At 41.3% G+C, this 20,148-nt stretch overlaps 1 protein-coding gene across 1 annotated transcript in view; it reads right to left on the bottom strand.

The window, feature by feature from the left end:
- Window positions 1–17,331, bottom strand: part of MYBBP1A (MYB binding protein 1a) — an 85,817-nt gene extending 68,486 nt beyond the window's left edge. Inside the window, exons 1-7 of the mRNA XM_077482360.1 lie at window positions 17,090–17,331; window positions 11,713–11,808; window positions 9,123–9,206; window positions 8,195–8,269; window positions 5,811–5,918; window positions 2,665–2,855; window positions 599–766 (exon numbers count right to left, since the gene is read on the bottom strand). Coding sequence (XP_077338486.1) covers window positions 599–766; window positions 2,665–2,855; window positions 5,811–5,918; window positions 8,195–8,269; window positions 9,123–9,206; window positions 11,713–11,808; window positions 17,090–17,278 — 911 coding nt within the window. The 5' untranslated portion in view covers window positions 17,279–17,331. The remainder of the gene's footprint in view (window positions 1–598; window positions 767–2,664; window positions 2,856–5,810; window positions 5,919–8,194; window positions 8,270–9,122; window positions 9,207–11,712; window positions 11,809–17,089) is intronic.
- Between the last annotated feature and the right edge of the window lie 2,817 nt (window positions 17,332–20,148).

The raw sequence follows: 20,148 nt of genomic DNA on the forward strand, positions 1-20,148 counted from the left end.
TGGGGTCAAAAAGGCTTCGGATCTCATATTTACACTAAAATGCAATAATAAAAATAATAAATCAAAAAATATAAATAAATGCCATTTGAAATAAAAAAAAAAAGAAGTCCCTTTAAGAGCTAAGGGCAGAAGTGACGTTTTGATGTTGCATCCGCCATGCAATGATATGGAGACGGGTTGGGGCTATCTTCCCCTCACTTGACTCCATACCACACAGAACCCGATCCCCGCTACCGACAGCTCTGGTAAGCAGCAGGGGTGCCCTTCTCCCACTGCCGATAAAAGTGATCTTGCAGCGAATTTGCCACAGAGACCACTTTTAACTGAAAGCGGACTGCCCACTGAAGAAGAGGATACCAAGGTTATGGCAGCTAGCTGCTGCCATAACGATTGTCCTCTTCAAAGTAGCGATGTAAAACCACGGCAGGTGATCCCCAAGTGGTTAAAATTAAGTGCTGTTACCATCAATATTAATATATTAAGTTGATTGGAGTTGTATTTGGTCTTGCAAGGTAAGTAAATGCAAGAAGTCCATTTGTCAAAAAAGGTCAGTAACACTGTGGTAAGATAATTAGGCGTAAGAAACACAAACGCTTACATGCATGGTCCAAACTGTTCCTGCATAAGACCATTCTCGACAACCTCTTTCCAAAACAATTCAAACGCCTCCTCCTTTAGAGAGATCTTCACCAGGTCCAGAGCTACTGCTGGAAGGCACCTCTCCTTTTTCACAGACTTGGCAGCCATTTTTAACAGATCCAACAACCTTGACAAAATAGAAAAGAATAAGCATTTTCTATCTGTATTACAAATAAAACCCAATTCTTACGTTGACGCTGAATGTCTCAACTAGAATGTCCCTTTCCATCTTTACTGGAGACAATAGGAATAGTGAACAGCACATAAAAGTATTCTGTTGTAATGAGATTTTTGTGCAGATTTCTACATTTTTGCAACAAACTAGGTATTGTCACACTTCCTCTACTGAACATGAAGAAAAAAAAAAAAAGTCGACACAGAGGTGGTAAAGAAATAATCCGACCAGGAAACACTGGTTTGTGTATGAAAGAACTTAAAAACATTGATTTAATATATATATATATATATATATATATATATATATATATATATATATATATATATATATATATATATATATATTTTTTTTTTTTTTTTTTTTTTTTTTTTTTTGATAGAAATATGGGGGGCCCAGAGGCCTCATGCACACAGCACTGTAGCTAATCTCCCTGGACATGGATGAAAGAGAAAAATTGTTCAAAGATTGCAATAAAGAGATTGTTCAATTGGTGAATAAAGAACCGTGATCAGCTTTAGGGTACAACTGTACACACTATACATCGCTATCTGAATGAAAAGGGACGCTATGGTAGGAGGCCCAGGAGGATCCCACCACTTACAGAAACATAAAAAGGCCAGATTGGAGTTTGCCAAAGTTACCTGAGGAAGCCAAAATTCTTTTGGGAGAATGTGCTGTGGGACAGATGAAACAAAAAGTACAGCTTTTTGGTAAGGCCCATCAGTCTACTGTTTTCAAAAAAATAAATTAGGGCCTTAAAGAACAGAATACAGTCCCACATAGTGAAGGTTCACTGACGTTTTGGGGTCGCTTTGCTACTTCAGGCACTGGATTTCTTGACCGAGTGCATGGCATTACGAAATCTGAGGACTATCAAAAGAATTCTGGGGTGCAATGTAGGGCCCAGTATCAGAAAGATGAGTCTCCATCAGAAGTCATGGGTCAGCAGGATAATGACCCAATGACCCGAGTCAAAAAGCACCCAGAAATGGTTTAAGAAAACACTGGAGAGTACTGGAACTGGACAGCAACGAGTCCAGATCTAAATCCCATAGAGCACCTGTGGAGAGATCTTGAAAAACAGAAGTTGGGGGAAAAAAGAACCCTTCCAATCTGAGAAACCTGGGAGGCGTTGGCAAAAGAAGAGTGGTGCAAAATTCCACTAAAGGGGTGTAAAACGAATTGACAATTACAGAAAGCGATTGATTTCAGTTATTTTTTTCCAAGGGGTGTCCTACCAAATATAAAATTGAGGGTGCCAATTCTGTCTGTCCCTAAACATTTGTAATTGCAACAATTTTCTGGGGAAAGTGGTGCATGATCGGACAGAAATGCAGGGGTGCCAATATTTTTGGCCAGGACTGTACTTGTTAATGCTAACACTAGGCACATTAAGCTCTTGAGCGTCAATTCATTTCAATTGCCAGAATAAATGATAATTTTTGCAGCCAATTAAACGAACACCTGTTAAATGCACCTTAACTTGTTACACACTTTTACAAGTGTCAGGAGGGTTTTTTTCTGCCAACGGCTGCTGCCAGGAGGAAAAGCTTTGAGATTCTAAAAACGTCTTGTGTGCATGGAGCCCAAAGTGTGCCAAAATACAACTTTACATTTTAAAATTAGGTCAACTAATAAACTTTTAAAAATGCTAGTTGCATTGCTGAGTCTCGCTTTAAAATTTTCTGATTCATAGACCTGGAATATACAGATTAAGTCAGGATGAAGTCAGAGCTACTCATCTGCATACAAGTCTCAAGTCAATGACAACCAGCATTTTCAAGGAGAGATTAGCAATAGCAACCTTAGGTCTCTAAGCAAAGGTTCACAGACAGCCAAGGTCATACTTTGGTAGGTTTTCCTGTGCAGTAATCATGGAAGACCCAAGAAGCTTCTTTAAATTCTTGGGCTTAAGCACTCCTGGAAACTTCTGCATTCCCACTAGCAGCAAGTGTAATTGTTCTGGAGTGCTAAATGCTGAAGTCAGGTCAGAGCGCAGCACCTCAAATAGCACTTCTTGAAAAGTAGATTCAGGAATCTAAAGAAAGGAAAAAGGATTTTATAGGAGTTATTAGGTATATTAATATACACAAAGTAACAATTCATTTGCACATGGTAGTTATTCAGATACAGAACTATCCAAACATATGTTACGCACTTTGTCCTTCCCCTACTGCTTTTAATCAGGAAAAAAATAAAAAATAAAAAACACACCACACACACACACACACACACACCTTTAACTTTTAATAAACCTAAAATGCAGGGTTTTACTGTGTGGACAGCTGTCAGTGGAAGGTCTGTGAAGCAGTGATATAACTTTTAGACTCTACATTTTTTTCTGCCAATATTGAAATTTTAAAATGACTTGAATTCACTCTTATGCACCGCAGCTTGGCTGCAGTGTGCAGAAACTGACAGTACAAATAGCCTTCAGATGAGCTCTGGCCCACTGCAGAAAGATGCATACAGTATTCATTTTTCTGCACTGCTCAGCACCCAGGGGCTCTGGTGCAATATGAACAGGGCAAACAGAAAACAGTGCCCTTTGGTGATTGTTGTTGATGCGATACAGAAAACAACCAGTCAGCACCCCTTGTTTGAAGGAGCCTTAAATAAAGCAGCAAAAACCAGACCTTCTAATCAGTATTTGCAATCACTGTTAAGAAGTGTGATTCAAAGATACACATCTGCAGATCAAAAAGGTTAATCAACCTCCTGAGAAAGATGTCAGAGAGAATAATTATATATATATATATATATATATATATATATATATATATATATATATATATATATATATATAGCGCAACACACACACAAGACAGGATTGCCATGAAAACTCTAAACAGGATCATCATGTGCTTTTATTCAGCAATGCAGTAAACAGAGTTCAGCGTAGGAGGACTTTGTACAGCAAGTCCATAGCACAAAGAAACAAAGCATCTGCTTGTCTAAGCCATTAACGAAACTACAGGCAATAACAGGGTGCCCCCCCAATAGGTCCCCCAGAACAGGCAGCTCTTTAGTGTTCTGTCGGCACTCAAAAAAGTGAACCTTGTCCAGTCTTTAAAACACATCTACATTCTAGCTTTAGATATACTTAATGGCTTGCTCTAGGAAAACTAAGAACATGCATAATCTCCTGTGTTTAGATACACAAATGCAAGGTTGCCTGAACATGACCCATGATGGTCCTGAACAGATAACATTTCTGGATTTTTAATACAAATGCTGAAATTCTGGACTATAAAAAAAAAAAAAAGGCTAAATAAAATGGGCTGTACAGCTACATATACAGTGCCTTGAAAAAAGTATTCATGCCCCTTGATATTTTCCACATTTTGTCATGTTACAACCAAAAATGTTAATGTATCTTATTGAGATTTTATGTGATAGCCCAACACAAAGGGGCACATCATTGTGAAGGAGGAACAGGATAAATTATTTCCATTTTTTTATTTTTTTACAAAATATGTGAAAGGTGTGGCATGCATTTGTATTCAGTCTGAGTCAATACTTTGTAAAACCACCTTTCACTGCAATTACAGATGCAAGTCTTTTGGGGATGTCTCTACCAGCTTTGCTCATCTAGACAGCCATTTTTACCCATTCTTCGTTGCAAAATAGCTCAAGCTCTGTCAGACTTGGTGGAGAGCATCTGAACAGCAATTTTCAAATCCTGCCACAGATTCTCACTTGGAATTTGGTCTGGACTTTGGGCCATTCAAACACATGAATATGCATCGATCAAAACCATTCCATTGTAGCTCTCGCTGTATGTTTAGAGTCGTTGTCCTGCTGGAAGGTGAACCTCCACCCCAGTTTCAAGTCCATTGCAGACTAACAGGTTTCTTCTAAGATTGTCCTCTATTTTGCTCCATCTTTCCTGTCCCTGCTGAGGAAAACCATTCCTACAATATGATGCTGCCACCACCATGTTTCACGGTGGGGATGGTATGATCAAGGTCATGTGCAGTGTTAGTTTTCCGCCACACAGTGTTTTGCTTTTAGGCCAAAAAGTTCAGGTTTGGTCTCATCTAAACAGAGCACCTTCATCCACGTTAACTGTGTACTCCACTTAGCTTCCCTGCAAACTGCAAACAGGACTTCTGGCTTTCTTTCAACAATGGCTTTATTCTTGCCACTCTTCCATAAAGGCCAGATTTGTGGAGTGCACGAATAATAGTTGTCCTGTGGACAGATTCTCCCACCTGAGCTGTGGATCTCTGCAGCTCTTCCAGAATTACCATGGGCCTCTTGGCTGCTTTTCTGATTTATGCTCTCCTCGCCTGACCTGTCAGTTTAGGTGGATGGCCATGTCTTGGTAGGTTTGAAGTTGTGCCACATTCTTTCCATTTTCGGATGATGGATTGAACGGTGCTCCGAGAGATGTTCAAAAGCTTGGGACATTTTTTTTTGTTTTACTATAACCCAACCCTGCTTCACAGAATAGATGTATTTATAGCTTAAATTACACACAGGTGGAATATATTTACTAATTAGGTGACTTCTGACTGCAACTGGTTCCACTAGAGTTTAGTTAGGGGTATCGGAGCAAAGGGGGTTGAATACAAATGCACACCACACTTCACATTTGTAAAAAAAAAAAATTGAAAACCATTTATCATTTTCCTTCCACTTCACAATTATGTGCCACTTTGTGTTGGTCTATCACATAAAATCCCCCAAAAAATACATGTTTTTGGCTGTAACAGAACAAAATGTGGAAAATTTCAACGAGGTATGAATACATTTTCATGGCACTGTACAGAAATGTAAAGTCACCTTGTGACCAGGTTTCCCATTTTGGCACATGTAAAAAAATAAAAGAACTTGTATGACGTTAAACAGAAACTTAAATAGTATAGGTACATGCTATAATCTCAAATGTTACCATTGGTTTGTACAAAATCAAGGGAGTCAAAATCCTTTTTTTCGTACTAGTAACTACATTTAATACAGGTAAAAAAAATGTATGTTAGTTCCCCACCTCAGACAAAATATCAACCAATGTTTTCCTGGGCAAATCCTTCAAGTCATCCCTGTATTGTGCCAGGCTCTGCAGCAACTGCACGCACTGAAGTAACACTTTTGTATCCTGTATAAGGAGAGAAAATAAAACACTGCAAAAAGATTCATTTAAAATATGCTTTTGGTGATGCAAACATAAAAAAAAAAAAAAAAAAAAAAAAGGAAACTCAATTTGTATTACATACTTTTTACTCAATAACACCTTTTCCAGGAATCTTCCAGTACAATTCATTAACCACTTGCCTACTGGGCACTTAAACACCCTTCCTGCCCAGACCAATATTCAGCTTTTACACTTTGAATGACAATTACTCAGTCATGCAACACTGTAACCAAACAAATTTTTTGTTCTTTTTTTCCCCACAAATAGAGCTTTCTTTTGGTGGTATTTGATCACCTCTGGGGTTTTTATTTTTTGCGCTATAGATGAAAAAAAGACCGAAAATGTTGAAAAAAAAGCATATTTGTTCCGGTGACAAAATACAAATTAATTTTTCTTCATAAATTTTGGCCACAATTTATACGGTTACATATCTTTGGTAAAAATAACCCAAATTAGTGGATATTATTTGGTCTTCGTGAAAGTTAGAGTCTACAAGCTCTGGTGCGAATCATACAAAATTGATCCACATCTGATGTACTGGTGGGCTATCTCACTTCTTGTGACCCGAACAAGTCAGGAAAGTACAAACACCCCCCAAATGACCCCTTTTTGGAAAGTACATTCCAAGGTATTTAGTAAGAGGCATGGTGAGCTTTTTGATGTTGTCAATTTTTCCCCCATTTCTATTTCAAAATTAAGATTTTTTATTTTTATTTCCACAAAATTGTCATTGTAATAGGTTATTTCTCTCACATGGCATGTGTATACCACAAATGACACCCCCCAAAAAATTCTGCTACTCCTCCTGAGTATTACAATACCACATGTGTGGGACTTTTTCACAGCCTGGCCACAGAGAGGCCCAACATGCAGGGAGCACCATCACGTGTTCTAGGAGCATAAATTACACATCTAACTTGTTGACTACCTATTACACTTTTGAAGGCCCTGGAGCACCAGGACAATGGCACGTGGCACCAATATGTGGCACTGATGACACGTGGCACCGGTGACAGATGGCACTGATACGTGGCATTGATGACACGTGAAACTGACAACAGATGACACTGATGACACGTGGCACTGGGGACAGATAGCACTTTTTTCCTTTTTTTTTTTTTTTAAACTTACAGCCGCTGCAACCATTGATCTCTCCCTTCTCTGTGTGAGGGGGGGAGAGCGGCGCTGAGAGATGATCTCATATGAGATCATCTCTCATTGGACACGCCGATCGTGCTGTAATTGGCCGTTTACAGCGATCTGTGACTGGCTGTGTCCGAGGGACACGGCCAGCACAGAACTTCCGATACGCGCTCGCGGGAGCGCGCATTGCGGAAGTAAAAAGGGGGCCATCCCGGCAGTTAGCATCCGCTCTGTAGCCGTCTTTCGGCTATAGGGCGGGCACGAAGCGGTTAAAAAGATGGCTGTACCCAAAACAGTTATATTGCAAGGATTTTCGGAGGACTGAGCCTAAGCACTGAAGAGCCAATTTATCAAAGGGGTTATTGTCTAGATTCTCATCTAGGTCATATACTGATAAGGAAGCAAAATTGACCTTGAGAGTGCTGGAGGCTAAGGCCCTCATCTTTGTAAGAGACACTACTGAGGCAATCTGCAGTTGGCATTGTTCCCATTAGGTTTTCCAAACCTTGCAATAAATGACCCCTAGTGACCGGTTGTCTCCTTTGTCCCCTAGCCTTTGTTATATCAGGAGATGGATTGAAGTCAATGGAAGGAGGAGGATCAGAAGAGACCGGATCACACAGCCTTAATACACAATTCAGAAGATTAACCCCTTAGGTTCCACAGTGAGTATAACAAGCATGCTTTAATGCACAGACTTATTTTACTGTTGTAGGTTTAGTAACATTTTAAGATCCTACACAATGGATAACTAGAATTTTACATGACACTAACATTCTATGCCTCGGTTGAGCACACAATATGCTACAGTAACCGGTATCCATATACTAAGATCTTCACTTCTCTAGCCCAATCACAATTTTTGAGTCTCCGTTAAACACAATTATGTGCAAAATGGATTTTACATTATTTCTCAAGACAAACAAGTAAATAAGGGTGCACACACACAAAAGTTGAATACTGTTTGTGTACAAGCATAAAGCATTGCACAGTTTTAGCCACAGTACTCAATTTATAGGAAACATTTGCAGGAGGTGGCCAATAATAAAATCATCATTTATTTTCTCCCTAGTATGTTTTGTCATAAAGAATATTACCTTGGCAAGGCGACCAGATTGGAACAAAGCGAGAACGCCAAAAAAATTCCCAAAGGCTGCATTTCTGATCAATTTCTGAAAATTACAAAATTATTAGTCAGGGATCAGGTCAAATGCAATAATCCTAAATCAATATATTCTGCTACTAAAGGAAATTTCACAGTTGCGATCCTACAGCAAGAACAAAACAGTGTTTTATAGTGTACTACTCCACTGTGGAACATCGTATTACAAAAATGTTTTATTTTCAATAGAATGAGGGCAGATTGAAGCTTATTTTATTCTCTGCCTATGCTCCTGCAGGCGAGATCTCTCCTCATTTCCCGGCTCTATCACCAGACCTTTTCCCCTCTACCATAAGAAATATTCTGATAGCAGTATAGAGTTTATCTGGAGCTCCAGATGGAGTAATTCTTAGGGGTATTGTCTGTGGCTGTAATAGCTGGATGGCGATGTGTCCATAGAAAAGGGTATTAATGGTTAAAAAGGAAGGCAGCCATCCTTCAGCGTGCGTCCAGAACTCTGCAAGACATGCAAGGAAAAAAACAGGGAGGGGAGGCACCGACCTGAGCGTAGTATTAAAACGATTACTTTAATAGGATAAGATTAAAAACACTTACAAGATGATAGAAGATGCATCTTCTATCATCTTGCGAGTATTTTCAATCTTATCCTATTAAAGTCATCAATTTAATACTACACTCAGGTCAGCGCCTCCTTTCCCCGTTTTTTTCCTTAAAATAAATATTCTGGCCAACAATGAAATCCCAAATCCCACACACTTTTTCCACTCAAATATAAAGTGGGTAGTGTCCCAATAAGGCTAGACATCAAAAACTTAACAGGGGTCAATCTTAACCTTTCAAATAAAAGAAGTTCAGAGAGGTTATTAATAGATTTCAAAATGAAAAAGGATGTGGGTGCTCACCTTTTTTACTCTCTGAAGGTTATATTTCTCATCAATGTATTCAAATACTGTTGTCAATGGGATTTCTTCAAAACACTGCACAACCTTTGTAAAAACAAAGAAAAATTTAAAAATAAATCACAAAAAGAACAAGAATTTACAGTTATGATTTTTTTCTGCAGAAAGTCCAGGGATTTAGAGGGGGGGGGGGCAAGGGAAATCACAAAATAATAGTTTGTAATGCAGGACTTGCCTAAATCCATTGTCAGAATCGCTACCGCGAGAACCGCCGCGGCACCATTTTTAAACGGCAAAGACACTGACAAGGCTGCATTGATGGGCATTTAAATGTAAGTTTTTTTTTTCCCCCTTAAACTTCCCTCCTAAAAGTTTTCTTTTAAATTCCCTCCTTAACTTGGGGTGCATGTTATACGCCGATAAATACGGTAGATACTTTCTCCATTATTGTAATGTATACAGGTTTGCTCATGTTTTCAATGTAACTAATAGGAGTAGGTTCCATTATCTACAGTATTATATAGTGAGCTTTGGGCAGTGTTGAGAAAAAAAAAAAAAAAAAGAATCAAGTACAAGTGAAATGAAAACAGTTTCGAAAAACAATAAAAGGATAACTGGGTGCAAGGAGACTATTCACCAAGAAGAGTCTCCAAAGCAAGGAAAGGGACAAGGCAAAAGAAATGGACTATCTCGGCACTCTGAACAGATTAGACAGAGAAAACATATACATTTTATTAATACATAGTTAAAAATACAAAACTAAGTATCCAGATGTCAATAAAATGATACAGACTTTGCATCACACTGGTTCTTAAAGGGGTTGTAAACTAGGGCCAAAACAACTGATTAATCGACAACTAATCGATTACGAAATTAATCGATTACTATTTTCATAATCAATTAAACAGCCAGTAATATAATGGGGTTAAAAAAACTAAAATTAGCCCTTTATAGTACAAAAAAGCAAATCTCTGCTGTAAATATTACTTTCACTGTTGCACAGTAAAAAAAAAAAAAAAAAAAAAAAAAAAAAAAAAAAAAAACACACAAACCCCTTACAGTAGCGATTATTTGCTTTGTACTATGAAGGGCTAATTTTATTTTTTATTAACGCGGTTCTCCACCCTAAAGGGGAAGTTCCACTCATCTGTTCCTTCCCCCCTCCGCTGCCACAATCTGCACCTTTCAGGTGCGAGGGGGGTGCAGTTACCTGGATAATCCAGGTATCTGCACCCACTTCCGGGACAGACCGCCGCAGATGGCCCGCCCCCCCGTTGTGTTCTGGGAAACACAGTTCCCAGGACACAGCGGGGACCAGCAGAGACGCGCAGCGCGACTCGCGCATGAGCAGTGGGGAACCGGGCAGTGAAGCCGCAAAGCTTCACTTCCCGATTCCCTGACAGAGGATGGCGGCGGGGGCAGCAGAGAGACGAGCGATCGCTCGTCATCTGCCGCCAACATCACTGGACCCTGGGACAGGTAAGTGTCCATTTATTAAAAGTCAGCAGCTGCAATATTTGTAGCTGCTGGCTTTTAATATTTTTTATTTTTTTTAAGGTGCAGAACCGCTTTAACTCCATTGGGTTACTAAATGTCTTAGGCCTGGTTCTCACCCATGTGTTTTTTGATGCTTTTTATAAAAAATCTTTGTACATTTTCTGAATGAAAGAATGTTTGAAATTTTCACTTGCTTTTAACATTGTTTTAAAATGAATGTAATTTCTGAACGAAAACCACATACTGTCTGAAAATTCCTTTGACAAAATTTTCTGCTTTTTTTTTTTTGAAGGAAGACATTGTTTTTGTATGGCCAACATACAATATTACAGTTCTGCTGGAAAGTCTGTAAAAAAGGCTTACCTTTTTTTTTTTCTTTAAATAAAAAAAATTTGATCCAAGTCTGATGATATTTATAAGATTCAACCTCTAATAGTATATAGAGTATATCTCTTCTGTCAAATTCTCAGAGTGGATTAAAGACTTTACTCCCTAACCATGTATTTGGTCATCTATATTTACCCCTGCGTATAGAGATATTTAGGAATAAATAGCTTTTTTTAAAACTTGACATATTAACTAAGTTATACACCATTTTTTTATTGCTATTTAAGGTCATTAACTAATTAAATCAAAAACAATAGTCGGCCAACTAATCGATTATAAAAATAATCGTTAGCTGCAGCCCTATTGTAAACCTTTGCATTTTTTCACCTTAATGCAGCTTACTTCCGGTGCCCCAAGAGGGAGTGGGAGCTGGAACCCTCTTGAAACTTTTATTTTTATTTTTTTGGGGCGGAACTCCACTTAAACATGGTCTAAAAGTTGTAGTTAACCTTTAAACTTTCACCTTGTATTCAGGAGTACATTTTTCCATCAATGCTGATAATCTTTGTCACAGTTCAGTCAATAGTAGCCAGGCTGCATACAGACAGAGGCCACATGCAGGCTGTTCAAAAAGCTGAACCAAGACTCTACGGTAATCATTTTAACTGTGCACTTAAAAAAAAAAAAAATTACAAAAAAAGGACTCAAATATAGAGCACTCAGAACAATCAGAAGAAATGTAAACCATTTTCAGCTTTGAAATACAAACCTGAGCTAATGCCAAGCTGAATCCTGGCCGTGCTGACTCGCGGGTAGCTGCCAATCCATCCACAAGTCTCTTGAAGCTGTATTTCAGCTCATCTTCCTGTGTGATGTGTAAAATATTACCAAATAATAAATTAACATAGTCATTCATAAAGCATTTTCTGCTGTACAAGAAAAAAAACATGATCTACAGAGAGATTTAGCAAATGCAACACAGAGGCTGCATAACACAAGTATAACAAACATGTAAATTGAACCGCTTAAAGTTTTTTTCAGCACAAAAAATGTGTCTGTGCCAAACTCAGTTCTGTGTTACAGTCAGAGCAGAACTCATATTGCAGATTGTTGTAGAAACTATGGTTGTCCCGATACCACTTTAAGACCGAGTACAAGTACAGACGTCCCTCTCCAACTATAACATGCAAGATACCCTGTGGCCAACTCAAGTACAGTGACATCTCAAATGCAGAATGTACACAGTGCGTTTGCTGGCACTGGATCATATGGTACAGAAGTACCATACAATAGAGTTGGAGCTCCTGCATTCCTGGTGTGAACCGGCCCTTAAAGCAGAAAGTTCATTTAGATTTTACCCACTGTCATTGGTCTTAGACAGGACAATTCTCTCATTAAAAGAAGAAGGACCAAAAAAAAAACATTTAGTAATTGGGGGGGGGGGGGGGGGAGTGTAACAGCACATTCTGGCAACCCCCCTTGATACCTCTTCCTCACACCCCTCATATGGATAAACAATTGCATTAGAAGTAACCAAGCTAAAAATGACCTCTAGTTTGTGGGACATCTACCAGCAAACTCTCCCTTCACAAGATTACTTAAAAGGAGAAGTCCAGCCAAAGCTTGTTTGGCTGTACTTCTATGGATCACAGGAGTGCAATTCGTTTTGCATGCCTGTGACCCGGTGTGTTGTGCTTTATCCACAGGAGCGACATGCTTTCCCTACCAAGAAAATGGCTGCCCTGTCATTACTGATTGGTGGGTCAAAGGGGAGTTTTTAATTTTCCTAGTATTTAAAAGCTAGTCAGATCAAACCAGAAATGAGGTCCTTTGATGACGGCCTGTAGGAGGGAGAAATGCATTGATGCAGCTTCCAGTACAAATGACGTCACTTCCGGTCTCGTGGAAAAAACGCCAGGAATGGCATTTGCAGCATTACAGTCTCCATTTTATGCCCATTTTTAACTTACATTTGTAAGTATGCATTTTCATGCACAATAAAACTGGTTCTTAGCTGTACTTCCCCATCAGTTCATCTTCTTTCATTCTGGGCACCTGTTTATATGGTTGAGAAATCATCTTGAAGGATGTTCTGATGATCTTCTGTCATCAAGTCTCAATACCGAATCTGCCATCTTGGATATCATAAGTCTGAAGTGACCCCCAGACTGCAAAGCTGGGTGTCGTGATCCGGTGAGTGGGGACACGTGGGGGGTGTTGTGTCACACCTGAAAATTTCCGAAACACTTTTTGCACTTTCTGCACAGCGGTTTTGAATCATTTTTTCAGTTATTTTTATGGACTTACTGTTTTTGATGCGTTTCCATCTATAATATGTCTACGTTTGTGAGCGCTGTATTCATTTTTTCATATAGACACAGAATTCCTTGATGCAGGATTTGACTGACAGCAGTGGATCCCACTGCTCTCAGCAAAGCCTGTGAGTGGGGAGAAGATGAGACCCATGGGTGATGCAGCTGCTGAATACAACAGTTGGCCAGGAGGGACCCGAGAGTAGGAGGATCGGGGCTGCTTTGTGCACAGAGCCAGAGCAAATAAGTATAAATGTTGTACCCTTTACAATCATTAAATGGTCCTGAAGGCAGAAGGTTTTTTATCTTAATGCATTCTATGCACTATGATAAAAAACCTTCAGTGTGCAACAGCCTTAATACTTACCTGAGCCCCGTCTCGATCCAGCAATGTTGCACAAGAGACTCGGCTGTCTGGGAGTTCCTCCTGATTGGCTGAGACACAGCAGTGGGCGCCATTGTCTCCTGTCACTTTCAAACAAAGTCAGTGAGCAGATGAGAAGAGAGGGGACGGGGCCAAGCTGTGGCTCTGTGTCTGAATGGACACACAGAGCAGTGGCTCTGCTGCCCCCATAGCAAGCTGCTTGCTGTGGAGGCACTCTGCAAAAGGGAGGGGCCAGGAGCTGCAGCGGGGGACTCAAGAAGAGAAAGATCTGCAATGTTCTGTGCAAAACCATTGGACAGAGCAGGTAAGTATAACATGTTTGTTATAAAAAACATGAGACTTTAGAATCACTTTCATTTTTAATTTTGCAGTTCGATCAACAGAAAATTTGCGAACACATCTTCTGCAGGTTCAGAGCAGAACAAAGTGTCACTTTTTTTTTTTTTTTTAAAGAAATAACTTTTTTTTTTGTGTCATTTAGAGTAGTATGCTCCTAAACCCCAATGTAGATTGGTATCAGTCCCTATACAAGATTCATCTAAAATGTTGTACTTTAAATTGCCCAAGACCTGGACCTTGTGGTCTGTTTCGTTACTCCACGGAATTTAATCCATGGGCTACAGAGGACTACACCAAAGAAACTGTGTAACCAGAGTGGAATGTCTCTTAAAGGAGGAGTTTCCATTAAAAAATAAAAGTCAGCAACTACAAATACTGCAGCTGCTGACTTTTAATAATTGGACACTTATCTGTTCCAGGGTCCAGCGATGCAGGGGAACGAAGCCCCACTCGTCCCCTCAGCAGAGCCGGCATTGTAACTGTGGGCACCCGGCTGTGGCTTCACAGCCGGGCACCCACTGCGGATGCGCGAGCAGCGCCGCGATTGGCCACACAGTTATCTGGGACCTGTCACGTGTCCCAGATGACTGACAGGAGGGAAGGGGCAGAGCTGAGCCCTTCCTGCGCCGAGGGGAAGTGATGTCATCAGCCCAGGCACTGAAGGAGGCAGAGTACGAGAGACCCCCAAGCCAACAGACATTTAGAGGAGAGTTAAAAAAAAAAAAAAAAATTCCATGTTTTTTTTAATAAATTTTAATGATTTTTTTATTTGGTGTGCAACCCCACTGTAATATCTATATTCCTTACTACCTTGTCCCCTCTATCCCCACTCTTCTTTTTTTCCCCCCCTTTATATGTTTCAGTGCTACACGATCACCTGAATCATAATTTCTCATCAGACCGATAGTGTGGCACACACAGAGCTTCCCCCTCAGACCCCTTTCACACTGGGGCGCTCTGCAGGCCCTATAAATAGTGCCTGAAAATTGCCCTAAAAAAGCTGTTCCATTCAATCCAGTGTGAAAGCTCGAGGGCTTTCACACTGAACCGTTGTGCTGGCAGGGCATCAGAAAAAGCCGATGCCGGGGGGGGGGTAGGTGCTAAAACGGCGCTAAAAATAACGCGGCTTTACTGCTGAGGGCACAGTGTGAAAGGGGTCTCAGAGAAAACTGGTTTAGCACAGCAACAAAAGCCCTAGCTTATTTGTTATAAGTGGACACCACTCATTGAGTGGATAGTGGTGCTCACCTACCTTTAATAAGTCAGGTTAGACGATATAGCTGTACAGGCTTACATATCAAACTAAATCAATCGAAGCTCACAAATTGTCTAAACCATGAGACGATATGTTACCAATATTGCAGTGATGTCCATTTTTATGTTATTGAATGACAAAACTGTCTACTGTACATTTTTCCTTTCTTAACCACTTCCCGACCAGCGCACGACGATGTACGTCGACAGAATGGCACGGGCAGGCATATTGGCGTACATGTACGTCCAATATTCGTTACCGCCGTGCCATCGGGAGCACGCCGCCGCGCTCCCGCGCTGGTCGGAACCCCCGTGAGTCCGGTCGCGGGACACGCGGACTCGATCGCCGCGGGCATCCCCGCGATCGTCTCACGGAGCGGCCGAATGGAGGAAATGCTGTATAAACAACATTTTTCCATTCTGCCTAGCAACTAGTGACACTGATCTCTGCTCCATGTGATTGGAGCAGAGATCAGTGTACACTAAATGAAAGCCCAACCCCCCACAGTTAGTAACACACCCCTAGGAACACTTAACCCCTACACTGCCACCCACTGGTTAACCCTTTCACTGCCAGTGTCATTTACACAGGAATCACTGCATTTATATAGCAGTGATTACTGTATAAATGACAATGGTCCCAAAAATGTGTCAAAAATGTCCGATGGGTCCCCCACAATGTCGCAGTCACAATAAAAAAAAAATCGCAGATCGCCGCCATTACTAGTAAAAAAAAAAATAATAAAAATGCTATAAAACTATCCCTATTTTGTAAACGCTATAACTTTTGCGCAAACCAATCAATAATCGCTTATTGCGATTTTTTTTACCAAAATATGTAGAAGAATACGTATCGGCCTAAACTGAGGGAAAAAAATGTTTTTTTATATATTTTTTGGGGGATATTTATTACAAAACTTTACTTTACAAAAAGTAAAAAATAATGTGTTTTTTTCAAAATTATCGCTCTATTTTTGTTTATAGCGCAAAAAATAAAAACCGCAGGGGTGATCAAATACCACCAAAAGAAAGCTCTATTTGTGGGAAAAAAAGGACGTTAATTTTGTTTGGGAGCAACGTCGCACAATTGTCAGTTAAAGCGACGCAGTGCCGAATCGCAAAAAGTGGTCTGGTCTTTGACCAGCAAATTGGTCCGGTCTGAAAGTGGTTAATAAAACAAGATTGAATTAAAATGTTGTACTTTTAGATGAACATTGTATACTCATGTTAATGGTGCCTGTATCGGAACGTCTCAATCTCCCCCTCTGTGGGTTCCTTTTTACGTGTCTGACATCTGTGTCACTTCAATGTTTAGCGCCATTTAAAAAAAAAAAAAAAACACTTTCTGGACCCATGTTAGATCTTTGGGCTTCTGTTTATATCAGAGTACCTCTGATCCATCACATTTAGGTTGGATCTATTTTTCTTTTTCCAGTCCTGGAAGAGGGAAGCTGATATAAACAGACGCACACCCGTTTACATCTATCTGCCTGCCCATGGAGCGTCCAATCATGTGCCGCTGTCATTTTTTTAGTGGATTGGACCGGGTATGTAAAAAAGGGCCACAGTTCCACTTTAATTAGAAAACCGTGAGAAAAGCAAATCTAAGTAGATGATAATATTGAACTGAACATGACATGTCACCGTGTGTGTCTCTGATTGATGAGGCCCAACCATTTAAAATATGATGGAAGAGCTCGAAGTGTCCCTGGAAGTCAAAGAGTCTGGCTGTGGACTGCTCAGTAACTAACTAGGAAAATGCAGAGAATAGAACCAAAACACGTGTTTACAGAGGAAGTGGTGGCTACAGATCCCAGCCCCACCAAGCAGCTACCACTAGAAATGTCTAGGTTCACCTTCTCGCTGGCTTTCAGATACTCAATGAGGTCCTCTGTGGCCTTCAGCCTCACTTCCTGTTCGGGCTTGGCGATGTCCCAGAAGAAGTCCAGGAACTGTCTGTTCTGCTGCAGGACCCCACGAACAGCGGCCAGCCTGTCTTCCTTCGGAGTAGAGACCGCTCCATCCATGTCTGAGAGCGCAGCCATGCCGTCCTGTAGCACACGTGTGTGAGGGCTCTTCCGGGGTCATAGCGCATGCGCTGACTACACCAACGTGGCTGGAAGTGTACTGCTCTGCATCTGTTGAGAGGGGTCTGGCTGCGGAATGGAGCTCCATCGATGACAGGAAGCATGGGCCCTCCACTCCACTTATTTTTTTCTTTTATTTTTTTACTGAACTTTATTGTAAATCTCTGCAGCTAGAGTTCAACTGTCACAAGAGGGATTCACAATAAAGTTCAGTAAAAAAAAAAAAAAGTGGAGTCGAGGACACATGCTTCCTGTCATCTGTGGAGCTCCATTTCATCTGTTCAGTTATATCACTAGCTGCTCAACTGCAGCCCAACACCTTCCTAAAATTATGTTTGAAAGCACTACTTCTCAAAGCAGAGTTCCACGCATATAAAAGTCAGCAGCTACAAAAACTGTACCTGCTGACTTTTATTAATAGGACACTCACCTGTTCCAGGGTCCAGTGATGTGGGCATACGAAGCACCACTCCTCTCCTCCGCCTCTCTGCATCGCTGTGGGCGCCCAGTTTTGGCTTCACACCTGGGGACACGCTGCGCATGCACAAGCCATGCTGTGACTGGCCGGGCAATTATCTGGGACCTGTGATGTTTCCCAGATGATTGCCAAGAGGGAGGGGGGAGAGGTGATCTTCCTTCTGGCGCCGCGGCGCGCCCCAGGAGGAAGTGGGAGCTGGAACCCTAAAAAAAAAAAAGTTCCCGCTACCCCCCCTCCAAAAAAATGACATGCCAAATGTGGCATGTCAGGGGGTCACCTGCACTTAAAATGGTTGTAAACCTTTACAAACCACTTTGACCTACAGGTAAGTCTAGATTATTACCTGTAGGTCCAAGAAATATCTACTAAAAGACAGTGACAGCTGTCTACGGTGCATGCGCCGTAGACAGCGGCACGCAGGCGAACTATCGTTGTTAGCAACATGCCGCTGCTAATGGCGATATGCCATTAGTGGCTGCTCCCGTGCGCATGCACAGGAGTGACGTCATCGCTGCTCCGGCGCTGTGAGTGGCCGGAGCAGCGATACCCGGAAGAAGATGAACGCTCCAAACTACAGGGGACAGTGGTGACAAAGCTGGCTCCTGTGTCAGGTAAGTGACACATAATGGGCTACGATGCGATGCATCGTAGCCCATTGTGCTTTACCTTTGCAGGGAGACAAAGAGGAAGCAAACCCATCTTTAAAGCGGAAGTTCCATTTTTGGGTGTAACTCCGCTTTACATGACTTGCAGGGGCCACGTACTATTTGTTTAAATCCAAGAGTTCTATATTGTTCCATGAATCAGGGTGTGCTTTCTGTTTTTTATCTGTGCAGTAATTCAGTGTGAGGGCCGATTAACACCAGTAATGATAGAGGATTGAGGTCCACATGCATATCGTATTGCTAGAGATATGTATTTTGTCTAACCTTATTTACAGACTATATCTTTATGGCTAAATGTATACTTATGATCATATTGTTAGACTTGTGTAGCAAAGTCCCGGGGTCCCTGAGGCCTAATGGTGACCTCCAGAGTTAGGGACAGCTGACATCCTTCTGTGTGGAGTGGGTTACAAGGCATGGTGGGTGTAATGCAAGATGAAATGGTGGGCGCCAAACACTTTATGAATGCAATAAGATTTATTATCTCTTGAACAGAACTGGGGGAGAGAGGGTTAGGGCAAGGGCAACATTAGGTAGATGCAATTATAATTGGTAGACTCCGAGACTTCTAGGACCACTGCCTCGTATGGCAACAATCTTGTAGTAGTTACTAACTGTAGTTGTATTCAACTATTGGCAACACAAACAGTTCTCTGCTTACTCCACAATCACTCATTTTGGATCTTCACTCAATGAACTCCCAATCTTTCACTAGACTTTGGATCCAATAGCCACTGGATCTCCTGAGCTCTTTCACTTGTAGCACTTAGTATCTTCCTCAAGCATCACCCCCGCTTCCCTGCTGGGTCCCTGGATTGGCACTCACAGATACTCTTCAAGCATCACCCCTGCTGACCCGCTAGGTCCCTGGCTTGGCACTTGCTGAAGTTTTCCCACTTCTTCACCATCCCCGGTTGGTCAGGTACTGGCTTCAGCTTACTCACAGTGGTCTACGGTAAAAGGTGGATGAACAGCTACTTCTGGTTGGACTACCAGCCAGTAGTACCAACCCTACACTGCTTCTCCTGCTCCTGGATAGGCAGCCTGGGGCAGCATAACAGGCATCCGCCCAGACAGCCATCCAGCTGGCACAGAACCCGATCACCTGACTCCAGCCAAATAAATAGACTCTCCCAGCAGGCCAAGGGACCAAAGAAGATCCCTGCCCATTGGCTGAGACACCCCATATATTCATGTCTGAACTTGCAAAGCCCCTGTCTTGTCTAATGTCACTAGCATTGTGCCACCAAGTGACAGAAGAGAAAGGGTTCAACAAGTCCAGATTTGGAGAGGGATAAATTGATACCCTAACAATTGGCCAAGGCAACTATCGCCTGGCAACTAAATTTGATAGCAACCCTGGCTAAACTTCAGGGTGCTACCCTTGTATAATTTTACGCAGGTATATGGTCCCTCGATCTCTTATTTTGTGTATATGAAAAATGTTAATAAAAATGATCTGATTCAGATCACAAAGTCAGGCAGATCACAAGTTAAAGTGTTTAACTTAAATATATAAATCAGTGGCAGCCCCTTTATTAGAGCTATGCATACCACACTGTATAAATCTTTTATCAAAACGAGCCCTGTAAATACCTTTTTAGAGCGATCTTCAGGTCGGTCACGTGACTTGCAGGTGCTTTACATCTTCGATACATGGCTTCTGCAGCAGGGGCTGAGATCTC

The sequence above is a fragment of the Lithobates pipiens genome, unplaced genomic scaffold (genome assembly GCF_037356315.1).
Source record: "Lithobates pipiens isolate NorthernLeopardFrog02 unplaced genomic scaffold, aLitPip1_a1.2 Scaffold_16, whole genome shotgun sequence".
NCBI lineage: Eukaryota > Metazoa > Chordata > Amphibia > Anura > Ranidae > Lithobates > Lithobates pipiens.